Below are 14135 nucleotides of genomic sequence, written 5' to 3'. Positions count from 1 at the left end.
GTTTCAGCATTACCCACTGGCTGGGCCCAACCTGGAGCAGCTGCTATGGTCCCTGCTGGTCAGGAGCAGCTGCCTCAGGGTGAGCAGGGGTTGGAGGCAGCTGCTAATGGATGTCACATTCAGTGATATTGTGAGAAGTTTTAATAGTGTGATGTCTTGAACTTTCTGTGTTTTATATCCTATATGTGTCTTTTCTAATCTGTTATCTGCATGGAGTCCCAGTTGCCTTGCAAAAAGGTGGGCTTCTTAACGTTTTAAATAAATAAGTTGCCTTTAGAACCCTTCACTATCCAGAATCTACATACTGGAAAGAATCTACACACTTTTAAACAGTTTCTTCTTTCTGTCCTCTCTTGAGCAAGGGGGTAGAAGAACTGCAGCTTTTCCACAGCCTTTCTCCATTGCAGCCCTTTGGGAAAGCCTCCCTGAAATATGAGGAATACCTTCCCTACCTGTATTTAGGAGTGGGTTCAGATAGAGTAATTTAGGATGGTGCATCGGTACTATTGCCCTGACCTGGATATCCCCAGGCTAGCCTGTTCTTGTCAGATCTCAGACATTCTGTGGGGTTGACTCTAGCAAGTTTGAATGGGAGACCTCCAAGGAATACCACAGTCATGATATGGCAGCAGACAATTGCAAAACACTTCTGAATATGTCTTGCCTTGAACCCCCACCCCCCAGGGGCCCCCAGGAATCAGATGTGACTTGATGGCAAAGCAAAATAAGGGTGCTGTTCTTAAAGGGGAAAAAGTTGCATTTAATTTTTAAATTTGGAGGGGAGTTAATCTTTTCTGCTTTCTTTTTTAATGTATTGTTGTTTTTATTATTTTAATATTGTTGTTACCCAATTTGTGTTACTGTGTGTGTTCAAGAAGGCAGGCGGGCGGGCAGACAGACAGACAGACAGATAGATAGATGTGGGCACCAAAAAAAAGACAGAATAGAGATGTAATGAAGTTCATGAATAATTGCTAATGTCCTAATGATGGATAAGAATATGTTATTAGAGCTTTTCTCAGTATGTATGTAAATTTCACCCTGACCCAAATCTCCCTCTCCGGGATATTGGACATTTTTACGGGATCTGTGCAGGCCAACTCTCTCTCCACCACCATCTTACCCTACCCCTTTAACTAGAAGCCCACAACTTCCTCTGGCTTTTACAATGTGTAGGGAACACCTTAATTCTTCATCAAATTGCTTTTTTTTCTTAGGGCAGAGCACTTTTAAAAATATAGTTCTTGGTATACCTGTCACCCAAAATCGTGGGAGTCTGTCCCTTTTACAATGTGGAATTAGCAAGAGCAGACTCTTGGCTTAGCAAAAGGTCGGGCAAACCAGGGATCTTTATTGCCTATGTATGCAGAAGTCACGCTTTGCAAGAAATCCACAGCAGAGTGAGATAAAGTTCTATTTAGGGATATTTGGATATACAAGCACACAATAACCAAAGCAGCAGAACATACACAGTCGCAGGATATAAGTATTAAGGGGATAGGTTGGGAATATTGGATGATTTGGGGGAATTCTTAGGGGTAATACTGTACCAGATCCTGAAGTGGGTTTGGGTCTGTGAAGCAGAAGCCAGCAACCTGTTCAAGGAAGCAGGGTAGGAAGCAGATAACACACAGCACAACTGAACCCAAAGGCAGGCTCTGAAGTACTAGGCAGAACAGTGTACCCAGACACACTGAACACTGAGTGTTTGGGCCAGGGCTTATTTTATAGATGAGAGCGGGCCCGGTAGCCATGCCCAAGAGAGCTTCATCTCCCAGGACAACGGAGATTTCCTGTTCTCCGAAGGGAGACAAAGTATTGGGCACTTAGAGTTGAATGTTGGGTGCTTGGGCTAAATAACTTAAGCACTAGAGAAAATTACATTTTAGGGTGAAGCTAATGGAATTATAGCTTTGGGACAAAACCAAATGCAAACTAACGTGGTCAGTGAGGGGTTAATCAGAGGAAGGAATCAGATTAATGTTTGTGCTGTGAGGAACACTTTGAAGCACTCGCCTTAGTGTGGCTGTTGTTTTTCTGGAGCACCCTATCCAGGGCAGAAGATGGGAGCAGCTCTTTCCTAGCTGCAAGCACTGTTTACCTGGTAATCCCTTTATGGAGGGAGAGGCAGACCATCTGCATGACAGATGCTGAGGAGGAGAAGACCAGGCAAGGTATTTTGTCCTTGTGGGTAACTTCCCATCTTAGCCCTATACGCCGGGCACCACAAAGATTGGTGAGGTGGGTAGAAAACGGGTGCCCACCTCCTCACCATGGGTCAGTCTGGTAACATACTTACAAAATCCCCTGAATATAGGAAAATTGCTATCATTTCTGTGGATAACTGATTTGAAAGAGGGATGGATTGTTCTGGTGCTTTTACTTCTGTATTAAAATTACAGGGCATTATCCAGTCAGTAGTTAGAACCTAAAACCTTCTAGTAGGATATTTTAAAGATGTGTAATTGTCCTGTGGAAATAAATAAGGGTTTCATCATGGTTGGATTATATAAATACTTATTAAGGTGGGTTTTGTGTTAAAGATTTTATGTTGCTATGCCCTTGTTATTTTTTTAATGTTGTATGATATAATGGCCTACAGTTCAATACTTAATAAATATTGAAGGGGGTTGATTTTATTACATTTTTATCTTTTTATACCTTCAAGGAGCTGAGGGCAGTATATACTTTCTACCATTTTTGTCCTCATTACAGCCCTATGTGGTAGGCTAGGCCAAGACTGATTAGCTGAAGGTCACCAGAGAATGTTATGGTATGGTGAGCAGGGATTGGAGCCAGATCTACTGCAGTCTAGTCCAACGCTATCAGTATTCTGTGGTATAATGTGCCACTGTACTTCAAAGGAATGATATAGTTATATATTTTGTGAATTTTTCATAATCTCTATATTTTTACACTGCTAAAATCTGGTTCTAGTGATCCTTTTGATTGTTACGTTCTATTACAGTCTGGAACTTGTTGCTCCTGGTTTTAATTTCTCCCCTAGAACCAACCGGGGTGTGTGTGTGTATGTGTGTGAATGCAATTATTCATGACTGAATGAAAACATTTCATTTTAATTATTTTTCCTTCCATTTTTTTTAAAGGATGAAAAGAACCAGGTCTTGATAACAAATGCATGGTTACAGATGGTAAGTAAATTTGACATCGCTCTGCATAAGCGGCTCCATAATTATAAGCAGTTGAGAATTCATCATTTGCTGAAGAATAGCATCTTCATATTAAAAAAATCAAGAAGAAACTAATCTGAACATGCCAAGATAAGGTAGATGTTCAAAGACAATTCAGTTTTATCAGATTTCAAAAAGAGCAAAACTTTTAAAGAGCAAAACACTATACCAGAGCCAGCAGAGTGTAGTGTTTAAGAGTGGTAGATTCTGTCTGGAGTTCCAGGTTTGTTTGCTCACTCCTCCATTTGAGTGGCAGACTCTTATCTGATGAATGGAATTTGTTTCCCTGCTTCTACATACGAAGCCTGCTGACTGACCTTGGACTAGTCACCGTTCTCTCTGAACTCTCTCAGCCTCACTTACCTCACAAGGTTTCTGTTGTGGGGAGAGGAAGAGAAAGGAGTTTGTAAGCCACCTTGAGTCTCCTAATAGGAGAGAAAGCTGGGGTATGAATCCAAACTCTTCTTCTTTTCATGAGAGGTTTTCGGCCAGGCTTGAACCCCTTTTCAGTTGTTATGCTTCTGGTACTTATCACTTGCACCCTGGGAAAGCATGCGACTTGTGATCCTGCCAAAACTCATGATCGCCATTTTTTGTGAATGTACATATTGTGAAACTTTGTTACATTTTGCCAATCTGGATTTCCAGTTTCCAGTTTCTTGTCCCAAAGCTGAAAAATACACACATTGCCCTGATCAAATAAAATGGCTGTCACTTATATTGAAAGAATAATAATCTGCATTCTCTCTCAATACTCAGGGAGTGCCAAAAATGTAGTGATTGGAAAGGGCTTGGAGGTAAATTTAAATGGCCACTTATACTACTACTACTAATAATAATAACGAACGAATGAGGGTGTTAGTATACAACATGGCATTCAGTGTTTCTCTCAGCTTTCCCACATCCCCTCACCACCTCAAACTGTGCCATGCAGGTAAAACTATGGGGGGAAGTTGTGTTTACAACAGAACCTTCCCTACTGCTTGTCCATGCCCATCCCTCCACTAATTTTATTCCATTCATGATAATTTCCAGTATCAAAGCCCAAATATAGGGGGAAACGCAAGGGTGGGAATAGGTAGAAGCAAATAGGCAAAGGAACTCTGGATTTTGTTTCTGCTGGGAGTTAAACATTTTTCATAAGTACTGGATTGATTTTTATTTATTTATTTTATTTATTTATTATTTCGATTTTTATACCGCCCTATTCCCGAGGGGCTCTGGGCAGTGTACAACAAAATTAATACAAATAAATTAGGGGCAAACCATACAAATAAAACAACAGCAGCCCATAAAACTCCAACATTAAAACATACTGAGTTTCATTAAAACAGCAGTGATTTCATAATAAAGGCACCCAGAGAATCCTTTCCTTTAAAATCCTCCCCTAGGGAGCAGTCGGACTCCTCCATAGGAGGATAATCTTGATGGAATCGAACAGGGGCGCCATATTCAGCGGCTGGTTGCTCCAAAGGCCCTGCGGAACAACTCGGTCTTACAGGCCCTGCGGAATTCACCGAGATCCCACAGGGCCCGGACAGCTGGAGGGAGAGTGTTCCACCAGGCCGGGACCAGGGCCATAAAGCGCCCTGGGTCTGCCGCCGTGGAGGCTGTAAGCCGCTGGGCTAATGGCAGCTTTCAGGACTTCTCACCAGTAATTCGTCCTCTTCTTCATGTATGTGTGTTGCAAATATACATATTTGTGCACATACATAAGAGAAAAATGATGGGATTGAAGAAATTTGCTTTACATGGTCCATTTCCCCTTAGTACCTCAAATATTAACTTCTCTTTTGACTGTGGCTGCTTATAATCAACTCTATCATTTAGATTGCTCATATTCATTCATATTTCAAATTGCAGTAGTTATTTCAATACATGGGAACAGTTTTATCTGTGATGAGGAACTTTAATATTACAAAATGAACTTTCTCCTTAGTCCTGGATTGATGTGTACTTGAAGTGGGACCAGAATGAATATCCAGGCGTTCAGAACTTACGATTTCCATCTGATCAGATTTGGGTGCCAGACATTCTTCTGTATAACAGGTAAGGAAGGCATGTTTTGAAGCTAGCTTTAAATATTGAGCAAGCCGCACAATTGCTGAAAATTGGCACGGCTCTGTTAAGATTCAGGGTAATTATTGCAGCTACTCAAGTATGTCCAGTCAGATAGCACAATATAGCGATGGGCTCTGTTCCTTTACAAGTCACATTAAACTAAATGGAGTGATGGGAACGGTGCTTGGTGGCCTGCGTCCAACATGTTGCTGCGAGTGGAATGATACTTTTTCATCTGCTTGCAAAATCTGGCCCGGAAAAATCCTGTTTTCCAGCAGTAAAAATATTTTAGTCCTACAGACGTGGCTTGGATTTGGCTTAGGCTCCAGGCTTACACTTCTCAGTTACAGGAAAGCACCCTGCCTGTAAATTTCTGCTTTCCAAGTCCGTTCAGTCCAACATCTACTCAGAATTTGAATCTTGGTTGGGAAGGCAGACTATAAATAAAATAAGCATTAATTTATGGTTGCTGATTTTAATCCGAGAGTCTGGGCATTCTGTTCCATATTTGGAATAGCAGAACTAATTCTTTTGCATGTTATAGCTGGTATAATGTCCTGACCCGGATGGCCCAGGCTAGCCTAGTCTTGTCAGATCTTGGATACTAAGAAGGGTCTGACTTGGTTTGTACTTGGATGGGGGACCACCAAAGAAGACCAGGATCACTACACAAAGGCAGGCTAACAGCAATCTTTTTCTCTTGCCTGGAAAATGCTATGAGGTCACCCTAAGTTGACTACAACTTTGCGGCAGTTTCCACCACCAGGTGGTATAGCATTGTTTGATTACTCGGGTGTCAGGCTAGTACTACATTATCTATAGATCACATTTCTATTTAGCTATGCAACTCTCTGTCAACCTAACTTACCTCACACAGTTGCTGTGAGGAAAATATTGGTGGACAGGAAAACCATGGCTCTTCTTGAAAGAGTAAAGCCACACAGGCGTTTTCCCCTCGGCCAATATATCCCAGGGAAAAACCAGGATCATGCATACTGGGATGTTTCTATCTCAGTTTCTCCTTCTGCATGGCTGCCCATTAGTGCGTTCAGGCCGGGAGGAAGCACTCCAGTTCTTTTTAAAAAACCGCACGCATGGCCCCCGATTTACTTTCATTTTCCTCGCCAATGGTGCTGCGCATGCACAAACTGTCCCGTTTTTCTGACGTTCTGATTGGCTGCAGGCGGGGAGGCGGGGAGGCGGGAAAAATAAACAGGGCGGTCTCTCGCAGTGTTTGCATGGAAGCGGGAGTGGTGCAGTTTTTTAAAAAGAACTGCCAATTTTATCATTTTTTGAAAGGCGCGGGATAAGGGAAATCTCGTGGGGTGGGCCCGAGTTAGACCCGGAAGCCATCCGGAAGTCCTGGCCGAACCAGGATGTTTCACCTCCTTATCTCAGGATATATTGGCCGTGGGGAAAATGCGATTGATGAAATACATGCCAGATAATCTGTTTTTGCTACAATTTATTTATCTAGTAAATTGATGACAGAACATTAGCCAGGTTCAGTATGTGTCTAAAACAATGTCTATTGTGACCAGTAAGGTTTACAGAAATCATTTTAATTGATCGTGCATTTCTAAAGGATTGATGTTCAAACTGCACCCAGCATGTTTTAATACTGAAGCAATTGTAGCTGATAACTTTGGTTGTATTTTTGCCAAAGATGACATAGATCTTTAAAAAATAATAATAAACATTCTAAAATAAAATGGACACCCTAAGAATAAAGTTTACGACTGTGGTTTTCATCACTGTGATCAGTTACTGAACAACACCAAATAAATCCTTTATCCTGTATTTTGTAGTGCAGACGAGAGATTTGATGCAACATTTCATACCAACGTTCTGGTAAACTACTCAGGATCTTGTCAGTATATACCTCCAGGTAGGAGACTATTTTAAAGCCTGCATTTCAGTAAATTAAAAGACTTATCCCTTAGATAGGAATTAATGCATGTAGATCTGGATTTAGAAGGCTTACAGTTCAATCCTAAACACAGTGACACCTTTCTAAGTCCATTGACTTCTGTGAACTTTGAAGGGGATAACTCTGTTTAGAACTGCATGTTTAATCTGCAGACTGTATTGATAGTGTGTGCCTTAATTACTGTGACATAAATATTCAATGGAGCTCTCACTTAAAACTTAATAACAACAAAGCTGTCTTTACTTGTATTCAGCAACCCGAAGCAGCTTTTTGAATCTGAATATTCAACATATTAATTTTTATGTTCAGCCTTCATGATCTATATTTTGAGTAAGTACCCAGGTATCTTCAAACTGCTTCATGTGTGTGAGCAAAAAATGAAATTGGAGATTGGAAGTGACTGATAGGCTTTAATACTTCAGAGCACAATCCTGTCAAAGTAAAGCCCATTTGAGTCCATTGAATTAAATATCCGATTGATATTTTCAGTTGGTGTTTTATGCTGGAGTCAGGAACAGTATTTTATATACACATACATATATATATCATCTCAGGTCAAATAAGTTTTGCTAGAGGCAAAAGCAGAATGGGTACACATGCTATCACCAGTGACTCCCTTTTGAGACTTTCCATTTTGGAAATAAAATCTGTTCCCTTCCATTGCTGTTTTCTGGCAGCAGGTGAAGACTTTTGCTATAATTGGCATTCCCTTCCTTGCCAAATGCTTTAATTATTGTTTTTATGTGATTCTACATATTGTAGTCTGTTTTGACTGTTTTTATGCTGCTCTTAATTATGGTTTTGTTAATGTGTGTTTTAATGTATTAGCTGCCCTTGCTGGCTGTTGTGAAGGCACAAAAGGAACATTTTGTAAATAAATAAATAGTTTGGCTGAATTCTGTTCAGTGTTTGTTCTGTCCCAAAGATTACATATTTGAAAGAGACAAGCAGTATATATTTTTGTTTAAAAGGACAGATTTGAGCCTGCTGTGCTCACTGATAGCAGGCACAGATATGAGAGCGGGAGAAAGTAACCTTGAGTCCAGAGGAACAGGTCTGGGAAGGGGCAGTCCAGAATCAAAGGTAGGTCAGTTCAGGCACTCTAGTCTAAGTTCTGCCTGCGAGCAGGTGTGGCAGAAGGCTGTCAGGCTTCCAACAACGTTGCTCCTGCAATATTTACTTTCCAGATCTCTCTCTTATATGTCTGTGCGGTGGCTCAGTCTTGATCCTGAGCTGACTCACAGCATTCTCTGCATTACCTTAGGGCTTCCAAGTGCACAGTATACCTTTTAGAATGCAGTTCCTGCACAGTATACCTTTTAGAATGCAGTTCCTGAATTCTCAGCTGCCTTGCAAGCTCAGGTGAGCTGGGTGGACTACTAGGTTTATTTTTATTTATTTATTTATTCAAACTTGATATACCACCCCATCCCCAAAGAGCTCTGGGCAGTGTACAGTCATTAAACCACAGAGCAATAAAATATCACATTAAAATTCCAATTAAAACAGCAATAAACATAAGATGACGACACCAACTTTGGCTCCAAAATTAGTTAATGACCCTGTTATAACACCAGGGTGGTTCTATGGAAGTGTGTGCTCCAAGAATTGAATATGGAGTGCAGAAGATGGCGGTCTTGGGCCTCAGTGGCTGGTGGTGCTTCTGCAAGCATTCTGACCTCCAACTCTTGACTTGGGCCAGCTCTGTCTGCATCCTGTGAGGCTTCCAGCTGTGCTTGAGGCCCCGTTGAAGGGGCTGCAGCGCAGTGGAGTCTTTATGCCAGTGCTTCTCATCAGAGGACACCTGACTGGCTGACTCTGAGGCCACGGTAATATGGACCTACAGAGCAAAGAGAAGAGGCAAGTCACAATTCCATATATATTTTTTGTGAGATACCCTGGGGGTTAAGGAAGTTTCCTTCTATCCTCCTGTGCAGAGAGTTTCTAATTAGACTGTTTTAAATCTCCCAAATTGAAGAATAGTAGATAATGGTTGTTCCACACAGAAAAAATAAGATGTCCTGAGGACCTAAAAAAGGCATCTTGAAAAGGAATTCTGCACAGCTTTTTCCTCAAGATGTCCTCAGGATACCTTATTTCTGCTCAACGTGTCATTTTTTGAGAATGCTTTAAAATACACCTTTCCCCCTAAGCTACCTGCAAGACAGCTTCTGCCTGGCTGTTCAGAAGGTATCTTTTTTGTCCTGCCCAACCATTTTGCTCTGTAGACAGTTTCATCCTCAGCTTGTGCCTGACATTTTGTGCGCAACTGAAGGGATTCTCCCTGACATAATTTGCTGAGGTTTCCCCATGAACCCCAAGACGCCATCTTGGACGTTCTAGAGAGTCACCAGCAACTATGTGGCAAATTTGATGCCTCTACCGTAGCCCATGAGGACCGCTGAAGTCAAAGGATACTGTTCTCCCTGCCTCCTTACTCATTTGCTACTAAGTGGCGCAGAAATAGGCTCAAAGGTGCTTGTCTGTTATGCACAGCTTGGTTGAAAAGCTGGGAACAGGCAGGTGTTGGAGCATCCTCCATTTGCATTTCTGTTCCTTAGCTCTTTATATAAGCTGTTTTTGCAATATGAGTGGACTGGGTGGTCGATTACCCACCAGCACTCTGGCACACAGTGGGACAGGAAGCAAGAAAGCTTGTCCTGATGCACTTCCTGTTTGCAGCACGTTGAGAGAGGAGACATGTCAGGGCAAGAAATCTTCCTCTTGCCCCGTGCATGCTTCTCACTTTCCCTGGCGAAAGCGAGAGCACTTCTGGCATGACTTTTTGTACCGGAGTGGGGCAAGACCAGGAAACGCTGGCAGTGGGTAATTGGCTGGTGAAGGGTTAAGGGACAAAAGGATAAACTTCTCAACACTTGGTCCTTCCATTGGCAGTGGAAGAGGACAGTCCGGAAGAGGAGGGGGAAGCCAGGAGCCAGCTGTTCAGAATAAACCCCCCACTCTGGCTAACCAAAATTAATATTTTATGTTCTGAGGTTGTTGTTAAACCCATCCTCATTCAAAACAGTTAATGGAAGCTGAATCTGTTCTAACACTATGCTAACTGGTTGCCTTAAGAAATCACACAACAAATGGTGCCTCTGAGGCCCCTTCCGCACATGCAGAATAATGCGCTTTCAATCCGCTTTCAATGCTCTTTGTAGCTGTGCGGAATAGCAAAGTCCGCTTGCAGACCATTGTGAAACTGGATTGAAAACGCATTATTCTGTGTGTGCAGAAGGGGCCTGAGGTGTTTTGTTGTTTTTGTCCCTTCCCCTTTCATTTTTTAAAAGCAGAACAAGAAATAATTAGATGACAGACTATATGCGACCAACATTAATCCATTTTAGACTTTATCCATTTTCAACTACCTTCATATGAAATATTTGCGTCAGAGCAGACAGTTCCTCGAGCAAAACAAATTAAATCGAAGACAAATATAGGGAAGAATGTAATCTTACTGTAGAGCAAGATTTAATAAACTGATGCATTTTCAAAGACATCCTTGGCTGTTGCAGGTATTTGAACCTGAAATGTAGGTTTGTGTCCTCCTGATGTACCAGCCAGGATGTGCTCTTGTACAACAGATTTTGTCAGACACTCAAGCCTGAGGGCAGATGAGTATCTTGGATGATAGGCAGGCTAAATTATGGATAAGGGCTGATAGTCTGGAAACACAGAAGGGAGAACCCTAGGGGGTCTCCTTCTTTGACAGGTTGCCCAGACTGAGGGAAGGCGGCAGCTCTGGAAGGGTTTTTATCAGCTGGCAGCCCCAAATTGGCCCTGCGGTGTCATCTGACCTCCTAGGCCAGGGGAATTATGGGATGATGTGTGTATCTCCAAGTGAAACTTTTATAGTTCTCTGACTTTGCCAAACAGGTGGTTAAAAGACCGCTCTTTGCCCAACCAACAAAGTGCCATAGACCTCTAATTGCCTCTTCTCAGATCAGGCACTGTAAAATACTTTCTAAGAGAAGCACAGAGACTGAAATGCTGCTATTACAATACCATTTTTGCAGAAGGAATCTCTGCAACAATACCGGCAAATTCTACTATTACCTTTAGCTTTATATTGGTCTTGAGTATGACAGATTATGCGGCCATGCCAACTCACCGGGAAAATAGATGAGGCTACAAGAAAAGAATCTGTTGAAGACATAAGCACCATTCAATTGAAGAAAGCTCTGGATATTTTTTTTCCAATCATCCTTTTCATCTGATGTGTCTTTGCAAAGCGTAACTGAATCTCAAAATTATAGACCCCGCATTTTATAGCGCAGATCAATTCACGTACTTCCCGGAGCTTCGTCTGCTCTACTGTAATTCTCGTGATCAGGTGGATATGAATCCAATTTCATCCTATTGCACTCTCGCCCTTAACGTTTTACTATTTAAAAAAATATCGTAAACATATTTCTGTTTGCAGGCATCCTGAAGAGCACGTGTTACATTGATGTTCGCTGGTTTCCTTTTGATGTACAGAAATGTAATTTGAAATTTGGATCATGGACACACAATGGATGGCTGCTTGATCTACAGATGTTGGAGGCCGATATTTCCAATTACATATCAAACGGCGAATGGGATTTAGTTGGTGAGTTGTCTTTTTTCAGGAAGGTTACTTCACATAAACCTGTGATATTACTCAAACCTTTGTTAGCTTTTAAAATTAAATGCACACTTCACCATACGATGCATTTTCATTGACGGTAGAGCGCAGCCCCCCACCCAGACATTTGTTTTCTTCTACAGGCAGCTACTGCTTGGAAGAAAGTACATCCAGAGTAGTGACTCATTGAGAGATTCAAGTGGCCACTTAGGTGTTGACTAGCTATAAAGCTCATTGTGCGAAAAAACACAATGGGCTATAAAAAAACTGTTGTTCTGGTCATGCCCTGAACGGTAAACAACAGTGATCTGTGGGTCCTGCCCCTTTTACATTATACAAGGGGTGTGTCCACAGGAAATGATGCTGGGGCAAACACTGAAATTGTGCCCCACCAAACATGCCGGGTAGTAGGGAAAATCAGTGAAGCATGTAAAGACCTCCCCATCTCCATAGGAGCATCTCGGCCCCTTTAAAAGCTGGGGATCCTGACTTTGCAAAGGGGGGAGCCAGCAGCCTCTGACAACCACTGATTCCCAGTTCCCACCACCTTTCTCAGGTACCTTCCCACCTTCTGTTCTGGTGATGGAGGTTGGCCAGGCCCTCTCAGTCTCTCTGCAGCCCAGACTAGGGCTGCAAAGGCTGTGCTTCTGCCCAACTTTCTCCCTCCCCCAGGCCCACAGGTTTGGTGACTCTTGGCTGGGAGGCCATTTCTCGGAGGTGGTGAGGCAAGGCATGACAGGAGGACTCCGCACAAAAGCAGTTTACGATTGTGGGAATTGTGATCCAGTTATGCCAAAAAGATGAGGGATATTTTTTTCATATGTGTGGCTATGTATAGAGACTAAATCCTTTTGGGACATGATACTTAAAGAAATGCAGAAAATTCTGAAAATAACAATGAAGAAAAAGCCTGAAGTTTTTCTGCTGGGATTAATGGGAGATGATATCCCAAATCAATAGAGACTACTTTTCATGTATATGTGTATGCCCCCATCTTCACCCAAATCTTTAACAAATCACTAGAGATGTGCTATGTTCCTTCCTGCTTCAAACGCTCCACTATCGTCCCAGTGCCGAAGAAGCCTTCCATCAAGGAACTTAACGACTACAGACCAGTTGCTCCACATCTGTAGCGCGGAAATCTTTTGAAAGGCTAGTGATGTACCCTTTGAAAACCATCACGGATCCACTGTTGGACCCCTCGCAATTTGCATACCGAGCAAATAGATCGCCAGATGATGCTGTTATTATGCCTTTTGCAATTAAGTATCCTGCAGCATCTTGAAACGCCAAAAGACTTATGGTAGTGGTCCTCTTTGTTGACTTTAGTTCAGCATTCAATACTATCAGACCGGACATTCTTCTAACCAAACTAAATCAGCTAGCAGTACCTGAGCATATTTGTAAGTGGATCACAAGCTTCCTAACAGATAGGAAACAGCAGGTGAAGCTAGGAAAAATTACATCAGACACCTGTAAAATGAGCACAGGGGCCCCCCAAGGCTGTGTACTTTCACCACTTCTCTTCTCTCTGTATACCAATGACTGCATCTCAAATGATCCATCTGTTAAAATACTGAAATTTGCAGATGATACAACAGTGATTGGTCTCATTCGAGACAACGATGAAACCGCATACAGACGGGAGGTTGAACAACTAGCCTCGTGGTGCCACTGGAACAATCTAGAACTGAACACACTTAAAACCGTAGAAATGGTGGTAGATTTCAGGAGAAACCCTCCCATCCTACCTCCTCTCACAATACTAGACAACACAGTATCAACAACAGTAGACCTTTAAATTTCTAGGCTCTATCATATCTCATGACCTAAAATGGACACCTAATATCGTAATGTCATTAAAAGGGCCGCACAACAAAGCAATGCTCCTTTCTCTACCAACTCAGGAAGCTCAAACTGCCCAAGGAGCTGCTGATACCGTTCCACACAGGAACCATTGCGTCTGTCATTCGCACCTCTATAACTGTGTGGTTTGGTTCTGCAACCCAACAAGATCGACACAGACTTCAGAGAATAATGAGAACTGCAGAAAAAACAATTGCTGCTAACCTGCCTTCCATTGAGGACCTGTATACCGCACGGGTCAAAAAAAGGGCTGTGAAAATATTTACTGACCCCCCTCGCGATCCTGGACATAAACTGTTTCAACTCTTACCCTCTAAACGTCGTACAGAGCACCGCACACCAAGACAACTAGACATAAGAACAGTTTTTTCCCGAATGCCATCACTCTGTTAAACAAATAATTCCCTCGATAATGACAAACTATTTATAATATATTTATTATATAATTACTTCACTAATTTCATCATTCCTATTACCC

At 42.1% G+C, this 14135-nt stretch overlaps 1 protein-coding gene across 1 annotated transcript in view; it reads left to right on the top strand.

The window, feature by feature from the left end:
- Nucleotides 1–14135, top strand: part of LOC125436290 (neuronal acetylcholine receptor subunit alpha-7-like) — a 152353-nt gene that overhangs the window by 84270 nt on the left and 53948 nt on the right. Inside the window, 4 exon segments of the mRNA XM_048503169.1 lie at nt 3108–3152; nt 5131–5240; nt 7061–7140; nt 11609–11776. Coding sequence (XP_048359126.1) covers nt 3108–3152; nt 5131–5240; nt 7061–7140; nt 11609–11776 — 403 coding nt within the window.

This window comes from Sphaerodactylus townsendi, linkage group LG07, assembly GCF_021028975.2.
Source record: "Sphaerodactylus townsendi isolate TG3544 linkage group LG07, MPM_Stown_v2.3, whole genome shotgun sequence".
NCBI lineage: Eukaryota > Metazoa > Chordata > Lepidosauria > Squamata > Sphaerodactylidae > Sphaerodactylus > Sphaerodactylus townsendi.
The sequence above is the reverse complement of the archived record's forward strand: the minus strand, read 5'-3'. Positions and strand labels throughout refer to the sequence as shown.